Consider the following 18,675-nt stretch of genomic DNA (forward strand, 5'->3'; position numbering starts at 1 on the left):
CTCATTCTGTAGCTCCGGAGTATACGGATCCGGAGTAGGATTTGCTTGGTAACAATAGATTGTAGATTGTAGGCAGTTTTAGTGGTTTTTGTTCCGTGTTACCCTGCTAATGCTGTTTATTACCTTCTTCTATGTTCTCTATCATCGTTCGTATCGTTTAGCTGTGTGTGTTTAAGGCTCTCCTCTAAAGGCCCCTTTTTCCCCCTTGCAAATTGTCTCTAGCAACTGCGCTCCGCACTGACTTCCCCCGGACAGTACCGTTGATCCTGCCAGAAATGGAGCCCTTTCTCGGACCCCGTTTTCCATTTTTCTAACCTTCACACCGTGCTTTGCCTATTCACACAGATCGAGAAACCTGTCACCGATGGTCTATCTCATCGCACGCGCGATCAGTGGGAAATTGATAGGACATCGCTCAAGTTCGTACGCAAGCTCGGCTCCGGACAGTTTGGCGACGTCTGGGAGGGTCTGTGGAACAACACGACACCGGTGGCCATCAAGACACTCAAATCGGGTAAGTGGCAGCACATCCTGGAAGTTAACCCTGCAGCTACTAACCCACCGTCGTGTTTGTTGTCCTCCCCGCCAGGCACAATGGACCCGAAAGATTTCCTTGCCGAGGCACAGATCATGAAAAAGCTGCGGCACCTGAAGCTCATCCAGCTGTACGCCGTCTGCACGCTAGAGGAACCGATCTACATCATCACAGAGCTAATGAAGCACGGCTCACTGCTGGACTATCTGCAAGGTAAGCAGCGGCGTCCTCGCATGCCACAGACCGGTGAACTAACTTACCGGTCCATTCCCCACAGGCAAGGGCAGATCATTGAAGCTGCCGCAGCTGATCGATATGGCGGCCCAGATTGCGGCCGGCATGGCGTATCTCGAGTCCCAGAACTACATCCATCGTGACTTGGCCGCACGGAACGTGCTGGTCGGTGATAATAATATCGTAAAGATTGCCGATTTCGGATTAGCTAGGTAAGTGTGTCGCCGCTCGAGGGCTCGGCAAGCAATTCGTTGGTGCCTAACATCGCCGTTCCGTCGTTTGCAGATTAATCAAAGAAGACGAGTATGAAGCTCGCGTTGGGGCCCGCTTCCCGATCAAGTGGACCGCTCCGGAGGCGGCGAACTACAGCAAGTTCTCGATCAAGTCGGACGTGTGGAGCTTCGGCATTCTGTTGACGGAGCTGGTCACATACGGCAGAATACCGTATCCTGGTACGTCCCAGCACCGCGCACAACGCGCACTAGCGCTTTCCACTAACAGCCCCGCTTTTATTCTCCACACAGGCATGACGAACGCCGAGGTCCTGACGCAGGTCGAGCACGGCTACCGTATGCCGCAGCCACAGAACTGCAACACTCCGCTGTACGAGATCATGCTCGAGTGCTGGAACAAGGATCCGATGCGGCGGCCAACCTTCGAGACGCTGCAGTGGAAGCTGGAAGATTTCTTCACCATGGACCCAAGTGAATACAAGGAGGCCGCTCCCTTCTGATAAACGCTCCGCCAGCAGCAACCCGCCACATCATCCGCCAGCCTTCGCTTCCGGGGAGCGAGAAGCGGCTGCACATCACTTCATACGTAAATCACACCACACGTGGCGTCTCACAGACCATCATTACCTTCGCATCTCTTTCTGTTTGGACCCCCTTCGGACCATAGGAGATCGTTCACTCATCCGGCGGCGACCCTTTGCCGGCACCTTTCTGGTTATTTATTTAGAGCTTGTTTTCGTTCGAACACACGCAGCATTCAGCAACTTCCGGTCACGTGGCTTCAGCTTCTCGTTAATGCATACCAACTACAGGAGGTTAGCAGGCAAAATGGCCACAAATAGGGGGCGCTCTGAGGGAATGGGAACCGTGGGCAAACGAAGTCTCGTCGATAGAGAGTACCGGATAGAGTGCCGGATAGAGAGGATTCTTTCGATTAGGTTGTTAGTTTTTTGTGTGATAAAGAGAGGCATGATACATCCGGTTCGTGTGCGGGAATGCGCGCAAGAAGCTGTTTTGTTGAGCATTTGGTTTTATCTCCGAGCTCTGTTGTATTAGCGGAATTCGCTCGCTCGGACAGATTTCTACCTCTACCTTTTTCGATTTCTACCTCTACTTTTTTTGTTTTTTACCACTACTTTTGTAGTCTATTTATTGTTATCTGTTTTCTCTTTCAAACTTTAAACTGGTACAAAACTTTTCTGCGTCCCCCGGGTCTTCGCAGTTTGAAACTTAGTTCTCATTGAACTACTTTTCGTATTTTCGCTGCTAGTCGCTAGCCAATGCAATTTGGACCTTTTGGCCCCCTTTTTTTAACTCTCCGTATAGCATGTATTTCGTGTACACTCTTCTTGTGCGCTTCCCTGCCATAAACCACCATGTTGCTCCTCATGGACGATTGTCGTACGGTAGGCCTAAGGGGCGGTGTGGAAAAGAGAAGTAAAGCAAACGATGGCGAAAGGCAATACCTTAAAAAAGCATCTTAAAAACTCGAACTCCTTTCATTCCATCCACCACCACCACACAATCACAGCGCAGAGCCCCCACAGAACGACGAAAACGAACAATCAATCAATCTCAATAATTAAGAAAAACCAATCCCCCCCGTTGGCGGCGATTTTCACGGCGGCCGCCCTTTTACTGACTGCTGTTGCGGGTGTGGCATTTATGTTTAAGGAGTATGTTAATCGATGATCGTTCAATCGTTCTCAGTATCCGGTATATTCACTGCTGTCTCTAAGGTCATCTCGCTTCGCCGAATACAATCCGAGTTAATCTACGAGTGTAAATATTTTTCCCGTTTAAAGTAACGTGTAAGTTCATTTTCTGCTCCCGCAATCGTAGTAGACCGTGAAAAAAGAATCCGATTCGCAAGCAAGTTGCTGTCTGCCGACGCCCAGCAGCAGCGCACTGGTTTCTGGTTTTCTTGATCAAAGTAACCTTCGCCCTTCTTGATGTGCTTCTTGAACTCAACAAATGGTGATTTACGATGAAGTGGACCATTATCGACACGTTTTCCCAAGCTGACGCGATCGTCCCCAATTTCCCGAAACTCCTTGCCCCGTGCGTGTACCCAATGCAAACCTGAAACCACAAATTCGAACAATTGAATGGAGGAAACTATTTACAAAATTGTAGCTACCGTAGAGAACATACACAAATTTGATATTAAAGTTGATACCGCAATCCGGGTGACAACGGTGAATTTATTAATCTTTGCTGCTATGCTGTGCTGTAAATGGTGTGTTGCACGTAACGGCCACAAACTGAACCGGGGGAGGGTAATACTTCGTGTTCCTCCGGGTAGGCAATAACTCTGGCCCTCCTTTCTTGCACACCTTTCCCCATGACGCTCTAAAGCATATGTAAAAAGCTTGGCTAATCTCCAAGAATCCCGGTTTCGCGTGGTGGGGCACACACGGGAGGATCTCTCATTACCGCACATTCAGCGTTCTAGTAGCACACATACGGGGGGGCGGGGCAAAACGAGGATGAGCTGCACTTTCTATGGATATTTTTTTAATGTAAATGTGTTGAGCAACTAAAGTGGACGAATTCTTATATTATTGATAACGCGGACAAAACTCTACATAGGACACAGTATGTAAAACACCCGATCAAATGTGAAACCCATTTAAGCGATGCATAAAAATAAAATAAAACATAGAAACATATTACATTTGCTTGATATATACGTATTTAGTAGTCTTCTGGAAATTAAATCCGATTTTTGTCTTGATTGTCTTGGCTAAATGGTTCGAAACAGCTGTTTTTGTTTTGAATATAGTTTGGCTTTGAATTAACTTAAGCCATCGGTTAGCAACGCACTTTCGCAACAATGGACGTATGTCTCTGCTGGGTGCGCTTCCTGAGCAACGCCTGCTAAGCGTAGACAGACCGCCCGAGCTGTCAAATCGTTGCGATCTGTCAAACCGGGTTCCGCTGGACAGTGTTTATTTCGCAAGCCCCTAATATCTTTTCGCCCCCGCAATTAACACGTCTGTTTGTCTAGATAACGAATTACGACCTATTTTACGCGTTTTGAGGCATGCACTAGGCGCGGAATATCGTTTCCCAGATGGTTTGATTAGCCTCACCTCACCGTGCCGTAGTTTTCAGTGATCGGCGCCCGCGGCGGTCCCCGTGCAAAAGCCGAAAATGGCCAAAGCAAGGAATTTTGTGTTTGTTCTCGTGTGGCTATCGCTGCTAATTAGTGGCGGAATACACCTGTTTTCGCAGGGATTCCTGCTGACGCGGGTGACCGACACCGAGACCAGCTCTTGTGTGCGGTACGAAGATTATCGGTGTGGGAATGACCCGTCACAAGTGGTAATAAGCGTCTTGATAGTTTTCAATCCCCTTTCGTTGCATTCATAAATTATGGGCTTGTTTCTTCGCAGAACGGTTGTAACGGCACCGAGAAAGTGGCCTCTATCCTGCGCGATGTTAACCGGTCGTCCGGCATTTGCTTGCCCCCGAAGGCAAAGGTGATTCTGCTAGTCATCGACGCCCTACGTTACGACTTTGGCCTGTACGACCCGGCCAACGCACAACCGGCCCCGTACGAAAACAATCTTCCGTTCATGGCGGAGCTGTTGCGTAAGTATCCGGACCACAGCCGGCGTTTGAAGTTTGTGGCCGATCCGCCGACTACGACGATGCAGCGCCTAAAAGGCATGACCACCGGCAGCTTGCCGACGTTCATCGATATCGGATCGAATTTTGCATCGCCCGAAATCAACGAGGACAATTTGATCGACCAGCTGGTGCGCCACAACCGGACGAGCGTGTTTCTCGGGGACGGCACGTGGACCGAGCTGTTCCCGAATCGTTTCACGCGCGCGTACGACTACCCGAGTTTCAATATTTACGATCTCGACACCGTCGATACGGCCATCATGAAGCACTTGCCACGAGAAATCGCCCGTCCCGACTGGGACATCATTGTGGCACACTTTCTCGGGGTCGACCACTGCGGCCACCGGTACGGTCCACTGCACGAAGAGATGAGGCGCAAGCTGCGCGAAATGGACACGGTTATGCGCGGCGTGGTCGAGCAGATGACCGACGGGACGACACTGATCGTTATCGGTGATCACGGCATGACCCAAACCGGTGACCACGGAGGAGAATCGACGGAAGAAGTCGAAGCCCTGTTCTTTATGTACTCGAAGGGAGTGCCTCTGTTGTCACGCGCCTACGATGATTACGGACAGGTGATGCAACAGATCGATCTCGTGCCAACGTTGGCCACGATTCTCGGTATTCCCATACCACACTCGAATCTAGGACAGATCAACTTCCAGCTGCTACCCGACACGATCGTGGACTCGTTCCTACGGTACCAACTCGCGCTGGTGCATCTGTGGCAGAATGCACGCCAAATCCAGGGCTACTTCCAGCGCTATGCCGACTCGAACGTGGGAACATTCGGTGTGGATCTGCTGGACGAGCTGGACAACAAGTTCCTGATTCTGACGCAGCGGGTCAACACTGTGTACACGGAGGCCGCCTTTGAAAGCTTCTCGAAAGATTTGCGCCTCTACCTGAAAGACATTCTTGAGGGCTGCCGAGAGATTTGGGTTCGCTTCGATCCGCAACTCATCATGCACGGCCTGTTGGTCACCTTTTTGGGTTGCTTCGCGATGGCGCTGCTCATCATCAACTCCAGCCCGTACCAGTTGGGACAGATGTTTCACGATGGAGTCGTGCGATATGCGCTGCTCCTATCGCTCGTGGCCGCTCCTTCCGGGTACTGCTTCTATGCCGACTTTGGGCTAAGCTCGGCTTCGCACGGTGCGATCCTGTTCACGGCCTTCGCCAGCATCGGTATCCTGGCGGTGCTCACCGTCCAACACTGGATCGCCATCTCGGACAGTGTGGCCAGCACGCGACGCACCACCAACTTCCTTACGCGCGTCTCTTTCGTATTCACAACCTGCGTCTTCTTCGCCAACAGCTTCATCGTGCAGGAACCGAAGATTCTGTCGTACGTGCTGATGGGTTTCTTCCTTGCCGGGCTCTACACGCTACAGCGCGACCCGTCCGGAAGGTTTGCCATTCCTCGAACCGCCAAGTGGGCGGTGCTGAAACGGTCCACCTTTGTGAAGCTGCTGGCCCTGGCCCTGTTTGGTGTGTCGTTGATACGCCTCTCGAGCCACTACTTCCGATGCCGCGAGGAGCAAACCAACTGTACGGACTATCTGGTGAAAGCCCCCGGGCCACCAACCGCCGAGGGTCAACGGCGTCCCCGCTCGGCATCGAACGTTGACTTCCTACCCATCGTAGCGCTCGTCCTGTACGTGGTCTGTACGCGCCTGTACCTGAGGGCGTGTGGAAATCTGACGGGCACGAGGATCAATGTGATGATGGCCCGGTATGGGCCAACCTTGGCCGTCGTGTGCGCCTGCGGCCACTTTACCATTACCAAAACGACTGCTTCCGGCGTTCCACCACTGCACGTGGATGCACTCGCTTGGGTAGTGTACGGGTTGGCAATGCTGCAAGTGGCCGTCCTTCTTGTATCGCCTCTCCTGGTGTTCGTACTGCCACGCCGGAAGGAGGTGCTCGATGTGCTGTACAGCGATCGGAACGTGGCCTCGGAGATCTACAAACAGCTAAAGGCGACCTACAACCAGCGGTCTGGTTCGGGAGGGGATGACCAAACGGAAGAAATTCCCGACATACCGATCGTTTGTGGCCTAGCAACGGTTTACTCATCCGTTTTCGTAGCAACCGGTGCCACGGTGAGCGTACTGCTGGCGTTGCTCCTTGGATCGCACGGTACGATGGGGCTGATGATTGTGAACGCCGTTGCCATGGCATACGGCGTGATCGCATCGATAAAGCAGTGCAAAAGTGGATCCAATTTGCAGACCTGCGTGCAGCCCAATTTTAGTACGATCCTCACGTGGATCATTCTGCAACAGTTCGGATTCTATGCGACCTCCCACCAACCGACCCTGTCGCAGATTGACTGGAATGCCGCCTTCGTAGGGCGCACATTTTACTACGACAACAGCAACGCACTGTCGGCGGTGCTCGTCCTGCTCAACACGTTCTCCACAACGTTTCTTCTGTCGGTCCTATTTCCACTGATGGTGTTTGTTCCGCTCTGTGTCCACACGATGTGGCCAGCGCTGGTCAAAGGACAAACGAAGGCAGCACCTGCAGCTGGAGGTCCGATGGCTAGCAAGAAGCCGTTCAATCGAGCAGCAGATGCACCCGTCCGAAAGGTGGAAACTAACGGTGTTGGTAGTGTCGAGTATCGTAGCGTAACGGTCAATCACGCGGATGAAACTGCGGTCCACAGGGCCCTCGTTACCGCAATGGATTTCGACGTCACCAAAGGGGAGCTTATTTTGTACGAAAACGAAAAGCTGTTCTTCGGGATCGTCTTCAAAACCGGCTGCCAGCTGCTGTTGCTCCAATCGCTGAGGGTGAGAGGGGCCGAAGGGGAATCGGAGAGGTGGTCTTCGTTGCTAACGATAATGCATCTTTCGCAGATATTCTGTGCCATGTTGGCCTGCACGTTGCACTGTCGGCATCTGATGGTGTGGAAGATTTTTGCACCACGCTTCATCTACGAAGGTATCGCGAGCTACGTAGCGTTCGTGGGAATCAACCTAGGGTTTTTACTACTCCTCCGGGTCCACCACTCCGTCGGGGGTCTGATCACGGCCATCAACAAGGCACGATAGGAAGGAGTTCCATCTCAGCCCACCATCACCGATACGCCCCCACTAATTCTAGTCCTGTGTTCAGTATCCACCCAGAGTGCATTCGCGTAACGAACGAAAGGTAAGTTGCGCGCCTATAACGCCTTCCCCAGAGTCAACCGTCACGGCGGAGCGAACAGTAGACGCTCCCCTTTCCGGAAAGACATTGTAACAATTTAAGTTAATGTAGTAGATAACTAGTGACAAAAAACGATGCATACGACGGTTCAAGTTGCACAAACAACGGTAGTAAATAAAGTGCACTATTAGATAAACATTATTGCTGCGTTTTCAAAACTTATTTTCTACTTTCTTCATAATTAACAGGGTTTCAAACCACCCTTTCTTCATTTTCTCACACATAGAGGGCGCTGTGCACATTTTGCATACATTGTTTAATAAGTACCGAGTCCAGATTGAAAATCAATAGCAATTTCGGAATTAGTAGCAGATCACTTCAGTAATAAATGTAACTTCTATGTAAAAATGATGACATTAGGCATTGCGATCCTATTTTCACAACACGGAAGCCAAACCATTTGCACAACCGTTCGGCTCGAATCGGCCAATTAAAATAACTGACAAAATACCAAGCGAATCCCGCCAGCATAAAGTGGCATTGTCTTACAAAGTCATTAACGGTTGCGAACCACCCAGCCATCGGCACGTTACCGTGATGATTATCAACATTCCTTCCAAACGTTTGTATGCAAAATGCGTCGGGTGACTCACTGGCAGCAGTGTAGATGCACCACCGGGGCGCATCGATATGCATCACGTGGTTGCATCAATTGTGTCAACTATTTTGCGCCCGACAATCTTGATCGTTCGGGACCGGGACTCTTCCTCAAGGTGTACTATTTTCTGTCTCACGATCCCATTCTCAATCGCCAAACGGTTATCTGCGGTACGGTCCCGTCGCCGTTGTAATGGAAGGTACGTGCCAGGCGAACCGCGATTGTGGCTGCATTTGTGGCCCCTGCCAACGGTATGCCCGTGCCCGTGGAATCACATCAATTTGCACACCCTCCAGTTCATAATTAAATAAAGTTAAATAAAGCAACTAAAAGGTGAAACATTGTTGTCTACGAGGCCGCCACCATTAATCTTCTCGAGGAGGGCGCATGGAAACCGCTGCTCCGTTACAATAAATTTGCGTTGCACTTTTTCCCAGTTAAGCTGCAAAGATGATTAATTTTCATTCGCACGATTCAATCACGAAACAAGGTCAAGGGACTCAAAATCCACGTTGTTACTAAGGTGGCACAGATGACGCATTTAAAGGGGTTTCTACAGGGCGAAGAAGCATGCCTTTTTGTTAACATTCATCTGTCCCGTGAGTTGCAGTTGCACTCAGGACAATAAAAAACAGGTTTAAGAGTTTTTTAACTGAATCTTTCTGAGAGACATTGAACAACATGAGCCGCGGTTCAGATTAAAATAACATTTCCAACATTGTTACACATTCCCAGCCTGTGCAGTTGCCGGAACAACGTGTGTGTCTCTTCCGTTCCTCAATAACCGGTGCAAAATTATCGATCAATAAATAGCTCGATTTGATGCCCGCCTAGTTCAATGTCAATGGTAAGAAACAGTGTAACCGTGTGTTTATCGTGTGCGAAAACAACCGGCGCGGCCAACCGGAAACGGCGCACCAAACGCCATGCACCACACAATATCACCATTCGCAAGTAAAATAAACTCGGCCGGCGATTTCTGCCATTGCGAAGATGACGATTATCATCAAACTTGTGCTCAAATTGTTTCAATCTGGTTCCAGTAAGGAGCGCCGCGGCGCGGTCGTTTTGCGGCTGAAGATGAAGTTCAAGGGAGGAACTTTCCCGGAGACGATGCCCACTGGGGATTTTTTTGTTGGTTTGGCGGGAAAGGCAGATGTCGCGAATGGCACGTTCGAGTAATTTTAGGCTGGCCTCTTGTGCCGTGTGCCGCCTGGAGTGTTGATTTGCATGATAAAAGCCGCCGTGTTGGGGGCCTTTTTTCTCACGATAGGATTGCACAATCTGCTGGCGGCACCGCCAGAAGTTGATTGATTATTGTCCGGCACCGGACCAAACGGCGGCGGGTTGTTTATATGTTTTTTGAGAAAGTAGCAAAGATTTTCGCGCCACAAAAACGTGGCGTGGCCGTCAGAACGAAGTACGACGGATGCAAATACTTTTTCCCGGTGCTCGGTACACGGGTGCCCCAAGCCGTGGGGCGCCGCCGGAATGCGGTTGAACATCTGGGGGCTGTTACTTCCTTCGGTGCCCCTCGCTGTCTGCGATGCGACGTGTGCGTTTCGCGGTGCGTAATGTGGAAGCCAGACTCTCTGGGTGTGCCGTGTGCCCGTTCAAGTTCCCCAAACGCACGTCACAGTTATTAATGGTCCGCGAATAGTCAAAGCCGGTGGCCAAAGAGTGCACTTCACGACACATCTTCCAATTTAACGTCTGGTGTCGATGGGATTTATTGGAGCTCCGTGTGATATTAGCCGGCCCGATTGACGTAGAATACTTTATAGAGAATCGTGGGTTGAGGTTGGCATAACTTTTTTAAAGCATTTGATAAACTATCCTTAATTAAAACAGGACATCATCAACAATAAAAAAACTGCTTGTGGCATTCCATTTCCTAATCAAATGATGACCAAATCACGGTTCATAAAAAAGTGTTTCAAAGGCCGCAATCGAACCTATAAAAATTAACAATTTGAGAAGCCAAAGTGTAGGTTCCATCGTCCCGTCCTGCGTTAGAGGTAAGACCTCAGGGACTATCTAATTCAAGTCCAGCCATAACCATAGGTCGAAGGCTCTCCGATGCAGCTTAGGCTTCTTCTTCTTTAATGGCTGTACGTGCACAGAAGTCTGCACTTAGCCTGGTCCAAAATGCCGTTCCAAGCGGCCCGGTCCTGAGCTACGCTGCGCCAGTCCGTCACGCCCAGGGCAAGTAGATCCCTCTGCACTCCGTCGATCCATCTCGCCTTCGGGCGTCCACGTCCACGGCGTCCTTCCGGTTGGCTGCGGAACAGTACAGCGGGGGCTCTGTTGGGGTACCATACGCGCCAGGTGTCCGGCCCACCTCAGCCGCTGCGCAGCTTAGGCTTACAAAGGGATTTATTGAGATTGATTTGAGTAGATGTCCGACAGTTCGAAGCCGTCTCGAGCTAGGACTAAACGATAGCCATTTTATCACAATTAACGCCAAATGTTGTTGGTCATGAGCAGACGAAATATCGATGATATTTAACTTTCAATGATGTAGGTCAATAGAATACGAAAGTACGAAAGCACCGCGAAGGGTTACCCACAAAAAGTTTCGCTTTAACGGCCTCGAACAATATTCTACGAGCAGATATTCCAGTTACCTACCAGACAAAATCTTCTATCAGTCACATTTCTTTATGCGTACTATTTTCCATACCCTTTTGGTTACAATTATTCCAATTGTTTGCAGTTCTGTCGCCCGCCATTCGTTGGGCCATCGCTGGCAGATGGTTTTACTTTCTCATTGCATACCGAAACCAAGCCCTCTTCGGAGGGGTCTTTCGCATTCGTCTGCAGCATTATGCAATCGCCATGCGATCGTCAGCGGCGGGTTACATGGGGTCACCGCGTCAGTCAGCGAGCACATACCACCCACTTTTTTGCTGCATCCTCGGCCGTCTAATGCCCTCCCGCCGGTGTCTGTTTGCTGCGCAGACACTGTGTCGCTCTCCACAGCCGGCCCGCGGTGACGGACGTGACAGTTTGGGGTTGGTGCGCGAGATTCGCGCTCCGATCTACGGAGTGTCATCTTTTTTTTCGTGCACAGATTGCACATCCACAGCAGGGAGGAAGAACAACATTCGCGGGGAAAATCGCAAACCGTAGAACGGGGCCCAACTTGACGTCCTGTCCGACCACGGCCCGGGATCAACCGGTGGTGGTGGATTCCTGGTGCTGCTGCTGGCGACGTGGCAGTTACTTTCTGTTGTGTTTCCCGTGATTTCCCTCGAACCGACGTCGTCATCATGGTGAATCTGTGCGTTGACTCATGGTCCACGGTTTGATGTCCGCCTGGCTGCCTACCCGCCCGACGCCGCAGAAACCACGAATGACGTGATGGTCATACGGTCCGGCCGTCAGCTGAAGGTGCGATGGGCGTGTGTGTGGGTCGGCTAGCCGTCCCGTTTCGGAAGAAAAGCGGACCGACCACTGCGTCTTTGGGGCATTTGGATCCTCGGAGTCAAGCGGATTCGGCAACACATTTCGTGGTAATTTCTCTCACCCGAAGCGAAACACACGGCACGGCGTGATTGAAGGGGGCAGTAGTACGATTCGGCGAACGACGGGTTGCAATCATCAGCAATCATGCGCGGATTGTTGCCCCAGGGAACGGCCCCACGTGCGTGCGTTCGTGTGTGGGATAGGATTTAAAAACAAATTATTACTCCACATCTGGACACGTCAGCAGACTTCTTGGGTGGCAAAGTTGATGAGAGTGCCGTGAGAGTGTTTTGACGTTCGATTGTTGGGCTGCACTTCCGGAGGGCGATGCAGAACTGCTGAAGAGTTTTTTTTTGTAATGAAAAGTAATCTCGACAGACGAAACCATTCTCAAGAGCATTAAAAAGATTTGCAATTGACCATTTTTTACATGTTTTTTACTACCTAATTAAGTATCTTTATTTTAATCCTAAAAATACTAAAATATGAAAAAAGGGTCTCAAACACTATTGTGGAAGGCCTGTTTTGGCGCACCGCATTACAGCGGTCTGATTTTGCAACGAAACAACGAAAGCAAAAAGGTCGCCGTTTCGTACCGAGTTGCGCCGTATCGTTCATCAGCTAATTAACCGTAACCCACGGTTACCCACGGTATGTTCCGCCAAACACACATTATCGCCGGCCGATCAAAGCGGACCCCGGATGCCGATGGCACCGGGTTTTTCGCGATCGCTTCTAACCGATAGCCCAGAACTAGAGAGCCACAAAAGGCAGGACCCGCGTCTTATGATTTGCTCAAACACACCGACTGATCGACGCGCAACGCGAATCAGCTTTGAGATCGGAATCGTTGGAAATATTTACAAAATAACGCCCCCCGAACGGCGGTAAGTGGCATACCGTGTTCACCTTATTATTTTATGCTCCTTTGGCGCCCTGCGACGGCGAAGGTGACGCCGTCTAAGGGCCGCCGGTGACGCAAGACGCGGTGAAAACATTAAGACGTTTTCAACCACATGCTGTATGCAAATGCACCAAACTGTGCCGCCTTCAAATCGACAGCCTCAGAGTTGGACAGCACGATAAAGCGCCGTAGGGTTATGACTCATTGGTGCGCAAAGTGTGTATGTAAAATGTAGCTGCTCCGCAGAGTGTGCCACAGGGACACGCGACGCGATGATAATGATGACGATGACGCGATGATGGCATCGACAGTCACACGATAGAGGAATTAAAATGGCAAACTCCCCACCCGAAAAAGGGAACGCGCTACATTGCGTAGCTGCGTGCGGTTGCAAATTGCAACATCAATTCCAACACCTTGAGACCGCCGCGGCGGCGTTATCCATTGGCCATTGCAACGTCTATCACCAGCGAAGGTAAGGGTACAGAACATTGAATCAAGGCCCGGCGACTGAAGCCTGAAATCTAAGTCTCACAATGGAGCTCGGGGATGGCAAAGGAAGGCCTCAATTTAAATCGATGGACGCCACAATTTCGGTTTATGACACAAAATTGCGCCACTTAACACGTGCTTCGGAAAGTGTTTCAAAACGACGTGCCTTAAAGCTGCTCGACTTTATAAACCGATCAACGGCGTGGTAAGTGCCGGTACCTCTGCTCTGCTCATAATCATAGCTCAGGCCGTAACCGTAATGGCGAAGCATTATCTTCGATGATGCACCTTCCATCTGGTGGATCCCAGATGGAAGAGAGAAGACCATGGATGACTTTCTCGCTGGTGTCAGGTTGTTTCTTGCGCTTCAGGCTTACAGCTAGGATATTGTTGCAAAATCCGACCCCAGGATCACTTCCTAGCCGACTTCTTAATTATCGCTCGGAAATGTTTGACCCGTTTACCCGGGATCGTCGTGATTCGGCCATCACCGTGTCTTCGAGCCATTCTTTCGATGGCCCTCTTCACCGTAAGCGGATATGATTAAACTTTGCACTATGGGCAACACTTGGCCACGACGTTGGTGGAATTTTCATCCCTTTGGCCACCGCGCCATAAGCCAGCGCCAGCGGTCTCAAGTTCACCGCCAGTAAACAGTAAGTGGAGCGAGCCGGCTTTTGGTCTATCCATGTTCGTCGCCGCTGTCCGCGTCGTCGGTTGCAAAATTCCGGTGGAAAAACTTCCGCCAGTCAGTAATCCACGGCCATAAATCCAGCCATGCCACAACACTGCACTGCGTGACGACTTTTTTCCACCAGAGCCCGGGCAAACAACGCTACGCTCTAATATGCGCAAAGTGCACTCACGGTTTGCGTGTCAGCTTTGGCAGTTGCCGTTGTCATCCTTTTAATGCACGGATTAGTTGGAGAAAAAACCGGTGGCCATACCCGGTTAGAAATTTAGTAGAACAACATCTCGACAGCGCCTCTTTATGAGATAACTTTTCGCCGCCAAAGTAATGAAAATGTTAATGTAAGATAGTACGTTGAGTACGTTTCAACGTAGATATTTCATAAAATAATGGCTTTCGGTATGCATATTTCATCGCCTTCCATCACTTGAAATGCAGACCAGCGGTGCATCAATTTCAGAGGAATTTCCATTCAGTTTCCCCGTTGACACGATGCTGTCGCAACGTGGCCGCCTCTCGGTGTATCATATCGTATCCATTCACCAAACCGGACCGGCAAATGAATGAAGTACGGCAGGCAGACGGTTACACACTGACTTCTGTCGATGACGGCCGACCGAACGGCCGATTGCAATATGGATGCAACTCACTTTGCAGCCCATTCGAGCCACCGCACCGTCCCCACAATGTATGCCAACTCGCGAGCGTGCTTTCAATTAATTTATTAAAAAGAGATATAAATTAATTCCCCATTCATATCGCGACCAACGATGCGACCAACGCCGCGCACTTGCGAACCAAAGCGGTCGTCCGCGATGCATCGTCCTTTGGGGGCACTCGGGCGGTTTGCCGTAAAGTCCATTAAATAATTGCACTTCAAAGATAATGCTTCTTTTCTCATTCACGAGCGCGAACAGAAAAACACAGCGAAACCGCCCGAGCACCCGTTTTCCGGTCCGAGTCCATGTGGCGCGCGCGATGCTTTCACCACATGTGCCGCCGACGTGACCCAGCGCATGTTCGTTATTGGGGCAGGCGGCGCATAGACGTAGCGCCCACCGCCCAGTGACATACCTCCCATCCCAGTGTTCACGATGATTAGACACATGATCTCAGCGAGCGCCACTGTCGAGTGAGATCATACACGGGTCGAGGCGGTGTGGTCAGATCGCAATCGTGTATGTTTTTCCTAATTGATATCGCCATGATTGAAGCTCACATTCCAGCTGATTGAACCTCCCCCCGGGCAGGTTGTCGGCGGTCCTGTTGAGGCCGCCGGGAACGATAACAGATACGATAGGGAAGATCGATTGCGCAATGGCGGCGTTGTCGGTGCGTTAAAGTGGGACTATTTTTTCGCACCATATGCTATAAATCAATATAATTGACTGCTAAATTTAAATCAATAATTATTTGGTCGGTTTTCTGCGGCTGTCATGCTGCTGTTGCGCTAACGTGTCCCTGTGACAGGTTTGAATTATGAAGTTTCACAACTTTTGAACGCTTTATTTAAGTTGTCTATATGAATATTGTTTTATAGTTTTTTTACAACTGTTAATTTATTTAATTAAGCAACAATTTATTAAAGTATGGCCTTATTGTGTCTCGAACATCGATGCATCAATTATGCTGCAGACAGTCCGTTGACAAACAGATCGAGTAATCAAGTCGCTTCACGATCATGCTCATTCTGCCATAGATCATCGTGTCTGGTGGGAACTTGAGATATTTATTTGGCATAAACAATTCGCACCGGCAGACTATTGTTTACGATAGAAAGTCTCCCCTAGGCAACAGTGAGGCACGGTTTATAAATATCGGCTGACAAATCGGTTCACATGGCGTATAATTTTGATGCGACAGAGTGAAGTGTATCAAATGTCGGTGGCCGGTGTCCCACATATCGACCTCTTTCGGGAGGCCAACCCAAAACTTGGCCCGTGGCACATGCACTGAAAAATTCGCTGTTCACTAAAAGAGCGTCACATAAACCCGATCAAATCGTGTCGTCAAATTCCGGGCGATGTTTTGAGAATGTTTAACAGTTCAGACCCAGACCCTTTCCAGTGGTCATAAAAAAGCGTACCTCGGACCATTTCGATGTCGTTGATGCCGAATGCTGTGTAAAGCTGGCCTGTCTGACCTACACTAAGTCCTAACATCGGTTCGGTTCGCACCGAATGCACATGTGATCAGGGAGGACCCCAGCGCGGATGAGTGTGTCGTAGGTTCACGATCATCACGGCACACGGCACGCGGTTTTATTACGCGCGATGCAATCCCTCGACGATGATATCATTCGCCGGCGGCGGCCGACACCGTATGTTGGCGCGAGTCTCGTTTATGACACTGTTTTGCCACTGCAGCTAGTAGCAAGTGGCATATTTCGCGCCACCCTCTCTGGCCGGACGATTAGAGCGCAACCGTCTGGGTGGGATTAGTGTATCGCGCGCGGGCCAACATCGAAACATTTGAGCCGTTCGTTTGGCACACTTGATGGGAACGCGTTAAGGGGGGACGAAATTCCTTTCGTGGGGCGTTCTGTTGACGGCAAAATTGAATTCTTAAACGTTGTTAAGTTGCTTAAAGTGGTTACTTGGCTTTTTGGGGTAAACATTACATAAAACACACGTGAGACTCCAGAAAGGACTTCATAAACTTCACACTCAGAACAAACGCCTTTTTAATTACTTTTCAGTTTAAGGATTAATCAAATAAGTTTGATGTCAAGTTTTATTTGTTTATTAATGTTTTAATTCATATCGACACAATAAAATAATAATTTGACCTTATTCAATTTAATATTTTGTTCTGTCAATATTTTGATTATGTTTAATGTCAATATTTCTTTGAAAAATCCAAGCGATCCAAGCGATCTTTATATCAAAAACCCGATTCAGTTCGATAGCTTGTGCAGGAATTTCTCCCGAAGATAACGGGCGTCGAGCAAATGACCGTTAAATAATCATTCGAAATTCACCGACGCAAGTAGAAAAAGAGGTATTACCAGTGCAGGAGTAAATAAGCGGCCACCGATGGTTTATTTTCCTTGAACTGTCGCGCATGTTTCCGGTAGAGAATTGAATTGCTTCCACCACCAGCGCATTTGTGTGCAACGGGCTCCACTATGATAGTGAAAACGAAATAATTCGCTTCGTCTCGCGCACCGTGGCCGATTGCCCGACCCGATTATGTTTCAAGAAGTTGTGCTAGACCGCGTTGGGGTCTCGCACATCATTACGATCGAACGGTTCAGATTCCCGACTCTTCCGGTCGGGCCGCAATGGTAATGAAAAACCCCCAAGACAAGAGACGCGATCGCCTAGAATCGGGGTTGAAACAACATCCGCCACCCGTCCAGTGCGCCGGGTTTGCCGTAAAAATAAACTCCGCAACACATGTTGATGAGGTAATAAAGACACGAAAGACAAATAGAAAGAAAAACGCGAACGCGCGCACTGCGTGTCCCGAGTCGACATGTCTGTCGGGGTATGTTTTAGCGTCAGCGCCTTTTTCCATTTATTTTACGAGATCGAAAACATCGGAACCGACGAAATTCCGTAAACGCCAATTCCTTGATTCCAGCTCCCCCCAGTTGAGCGATGTCATCCGAAATTTTTGGCAGATACGAGGCGTAGGCCAGATTTATGCGCCCCTCACTGGGGATCTGGCAAAATGCTGCCTGACCCTGACCAAATATCGGTGCAATGCGCACTGCGTTCTTGAACCGCGTGCGATCGCCGATGATGATGTCAGACCACCCCTACAAAAGCGCGACCGTCGCAACAATGACGCAATGGGCGACGACGGCGACGTAATCGGCATAATCGCTCTCGGGGTTGACCATTTTGTAGCGTAAAAATGAATGGAATCTGGTTGATGTGTTTCATTGACGGGATTGTCCGCCTTGCGAAACAGGGTTTCGGTTGGAAGCATGAAGGATCAGCGCGGGTTCTTCAGAACAGACACTGATTCACCAGCGTTTTAAGACGTACGATTGGGTGAGCCATGCCTTAAAGCGGTTGCGTTCGAGGAGACCCGCGGATCATTTCGCGGACGTTGAGTATGCAAATGAATTGATTCACGCGCCCGTGGGACGATTATTTTGAGGTTTGACTCATTCGCTAGCGCCGATAAGCGTGTGCATCTAGTCAATAGTTTAACCGACTTTGAATTAATAGACAATTAGCATTTGCAAAGATTATTCAAGATAAACTTTTCAGTGAAGAGCTGTAGCTATTGAGCTAAGAGGGTGATAATGGATTGGCTTTGAATAATACTAATTACTGTGTGATTTAGCAAGCTGTACGGTTCATTTAAACATGCCTCACGTTTTAGATACACGCTTAAGCTACGGTTTGGGTCAAGATGGAGTTGGTGACACCAATTTAAGTGTCAGGGACCGTTAATTTATCCCTCCGATAGTATGCTGAACTTTGTTTTCATAAACGTTTATAATTGTTTACTTAAGCGGATGCCAAACAATCCCTTTCCTTTCATTTTAGAAACCCTGGCACAGACCGCCCGGGATTCAAAAAACCGTTCAGTTCAATTTTGTCCAAATCATCGCCACATTTGTGTGTCATAAAACCGTTACTGTTGCGCCCGTTTCGGTTGACGAAAAACAGTCCACGCGTCCGAGCCACGATTTTCGAGCATACGATT

The 18,675-nt window shown here is 49.6% G+C and overlaps 2 protein-coding genes across 4 annotated transcripts in view; both read left to right on the plus strand.

The window, feature by feature from the left end:
• Positions 1 to 3,663, plus strand: part of LOC128268856 (tyrosine-protein kinase Src42A) — a 66,108-nt gene extending 62,445 nt beyond the window's left edge. For both annotated transcript variants that reach the window (XM_053006133.1, XM_053006131.1), the window contains 5 exons: positions 346 to 514; positions 590 to 748; positions 813 to 981; positions 1,055 to 1,221; positions 1,294 to 3,663. In XM_053006133.1, the coding sequence (XP_052862093.1) occupies positions 346 to 514; positions 590 to 748; positions 813 to 981; positions 1,055 to 1,221; positions 1,294 to 1,502 (873 nt within the window). In that variant the 3' untranslated portion in view covers positions 1,503 to 3,663. The remainder of the gene's footprint in view (positions 1 to 345; positions 515 to 589; positions 749 to 812; positions 982 to 1,054; positions 1,222 to 1,293) is intronic.
• A 495-nt stretch (positions 3,664 to 4,158) lies between these two features.
• LOC128267383 (GPI ethanolamine phosphate transferase 3) lies at positions 4,159 to 7,959 on the plus strand. 2 transcript variants are annotated; one of them, XM_053004205.1, is made up of 3 exons: positions 4,159 to 4,329; positions 4,401 to 7,439; positions 7,506 to 7,959. In XM_053004205.1, the coding sequence occupies exons 1-3, from the start codon at positions 4,159 to 4,161 to the stop codon at positions 7,698 to 7,700; spliced, it is 3,405 nt and encodes a 1,134-aa protein (XP_052860165.1). In that variant the 3' UTR covers positions 7,701 to 7,959. The 2 variants fall into 2 exon arrangements, with proteins under 2 accessions (XP_052860165.1, XP_052860167.1); XM_053004207.1 differs by having other exon boundaries at positions 4,159 to 4,326.
• The last annotated feature ends 10,716 nt before the right edge of the window (positions 7,960 to 18,675 follow it).

This window comes from Anopheles cruzii, chromosome 2 (genome assembly GCF_943734635.1).
Source record: "Anopheles cruzii chromosome 2, idAnoCruzAS_RS32_06, whole genome shotgun sequence".
NCBI classification, from domain to species: Eukaryota; Metazoa; Arthropoda; class Insecta; order Diptera; family Culicidae; genus Anopheles; species Anopheles cruzii.

Excerpts from the sequence above, each read along its gene's own strand:
- LOC128267383 (XM_053004205.1), top strand. The coding sequence starts at position 4,159 with ATGGCCAAAGCAAGGAATTTTGTGTTTGTTCTCGTGTGGCTATCGCTG. Across the intron at positions 4,330-4,400 it reads GGAATGACCCGTCACAAGTG|AACGGTTGTAACGGCACCGA; the intron begins GTAATAAGCGTC and ends GTTTCTTCGCAG. Across the intron at positions 7,440-7,505 it reads TGTTGCTCCAATCGCTGAGG|ATATTCTGTGCCATGTTGGC; the intron begins GTGAGAGGGGCC and ends CATCTTTCGCAG.